The sequence below is a fragment of the Chrysochloris asiatica genome, unplaced genomic scaffold, assembly GCF_000296735.1.
Source record: "Chrysochloris asiatica unplaced genomic scaffold, ChrAsi1.0 scaffold00013, whole genome shotgun sequence".
Lineage (NCBI taxonomy): Eukaryota > Metazoa > Chordata > Mammalia > Afrosoricida > Chrysochloridae > Chrysochloris > Chrysochloris asiatica.
Genome location: NW_006408531.1, coordinates 14,576,760 through 14,578,715, shown reverse-complemented (window position 1 = coordinate 14,578,715; position 1,956 = coordinate 14,576,760). Strand labels below are relative to the sequence as shown.

General features: G+C 40.4%; 1 protein-coding gene across 1 annotated transcript in view; it reads right to left on the bottom strand.

The window, feature by feature from the left end:
* The window catches only part of MAP7 (microtubule-associated protein 7), a 208,320-nt gene that overhangs the window by 103,774 nt on the left and 102,590 nt on the right, over positions 1 to 1,956 (bottom strand). Inside the window, exon 2 of the mRNA XM_006834714.1 lies at positions 1,249 to 1,350. Within this exon, the coding sequence (XP_006834777.1) occupies positions 1,249 to 1,350 (102 nt within the window). The remainder of the gene's footprint in view (positions 1 to 1,248; positions 1,351 to 1,956) is intronic.

The following is a 1,956-nucleotide window of genomic DNA, read 5'->3' as shown; positions in this document are numbered from 1 at the left end:
GAATTGCTGACCTTGCAGTTAGCAGCCCACTATGCTAGCAGAGCTCATACTTGCAATAGTATTTGTTATATGTCTCTTTCCTAAATGACAAGCCCAATCTATCTGCTCATTTCCAGACCTTTTCAATGCCTCCCCTCCCAAAAGTTTATGAAACTATGTACATTGGAGAGAAGGCTAAAACCAGTAATTTCCATCTTTTTTCTCCTTGGTTCATTGCTTTCCTGAGACTTGGCCTGAAGACAGCATGAAGTAGGATTCCAAGAGCTTCATGGGGTATTCAGTCAGCTTTATCTTCCTTTGGTGCCTCTATCATCAAACTGCACATTAGCCTCTCCCACAGACCAAACAGAGCTTGTCAGATACCTAGGAGCAACTGCATTGTCTATTCAGTTGCTTGTATTATGTTTGTACAAAGTTGCTTCTTGTATTACTAAGTGGAACAGACCATAAATCATAGACTATTAAGTGAAATTACTGTGTAAGTGTAGAATCAATGTAGCGAATGGAGAACAGAAATATAATTCTGTATTAGCTTTGCTATGTGTATAGACTTCTTAAAATGTTTTTTTGGGAAAGTCTTAAAAGTATGCATTAGTCTGAATACACAGGTATAAAAAATTGTGTCTTAGCGATTATGACAGATAGAACAGCAAAATTATCATCCCCTAGGATAATAATTAAGGAGCTCTGGTAGTGTAGTTGTTACGAATTGGGCTGGGAATCGCAAGGTCAGCAGTTCAAAACTACCAGATGTTCCGCAGGAGAAAGATGAGGTTTTCTGCTCCCCTAAAGATTTACATACAGCCTTGGAAACCCTGTACAAGGTCGCTATGAGTCGGAACCGACTCCACGGCACATAACAACAACAACAGGATAATAATTAGATTACTAATCACAGGTCAGTGGTTCAAACCCACCATCTGCTCCTAGGAAAGCCTATGCAGGGCTGCTGTGAACTGATTCGACGGGCATACAACAACAACATATACAGGTTGATAGGAAACAAATGCATCTCATTGATTACCATCATATACCATCTCATTGATTACCAAAATAATTCTGATAAGCAGGGTATACATTTTCATCTCCATTTTTAAAGGCAGAAACGGATGGCTTGGAGTTCTCTGATTAAATAATTCATGCAGGCCCAAGTGAGAGAGTGCTTTGTTTAGTCTGCAGTTCATTAGCATAAATTTAAGGCTTTGGGGATAACCTTCATTTTTCTGCAGTGAATGCAATGCATCATACCTGGTTTATTTCCTGAGTGGTTGCTATTCGGTCCTGAAACAGCAGAGGAGGGGTGGTTGGAGGCAGGCGTTTTCTTATCTTGCACTTTGTAGCTCTCAGGCGCTATACAAACGAGACCAAAAAAAGAGAGACCGATTTAGTTTCTTTAGATTTATTCCCAGTCATCTATTCAATACTGAGGATTAGTCTCTGTATCAAGTACAAAGCAAGATTCAGGAGATAAAAAACTGCAGCAGTTACAGCTCCTGCCCTCAAGGAGCAGAAGCGCTGAGTGGGAAGGGCACACCCAAAAAGTCAACAGCATCAGCTCAAGTCCTTATGCTACAGTGGCGTGTCCCTGGGTTGTGGAGACCATTTACCTTGGCTGTCCATAAACCTTACAGTTTATGGATAAAGAAACCACATCCAAGTACAACTGGAACCTAAAGTCTCTGATCTTAGTCCTTACAAAGTTCATGTATTAATTACTAAAAAGTTCCAGCATCATAACCAAGCAGGTCATTAAAAGGGAATCAGGAGATAACACTGACTGGGATTTGGAAAGTGCTTCTAACAAAGGTTAGTAAAAAAAAACTAGGTGAAAGTCAGAATTGACGCTACTGTACACGGCAACAATGGGGGAATGTATTTCGAGAAAGGCACAAAGGGGCACAGACAACCAGGCACTTCTCTGGTTATATAAAGTATTGTTGTTGTTAAGTGCTGTTG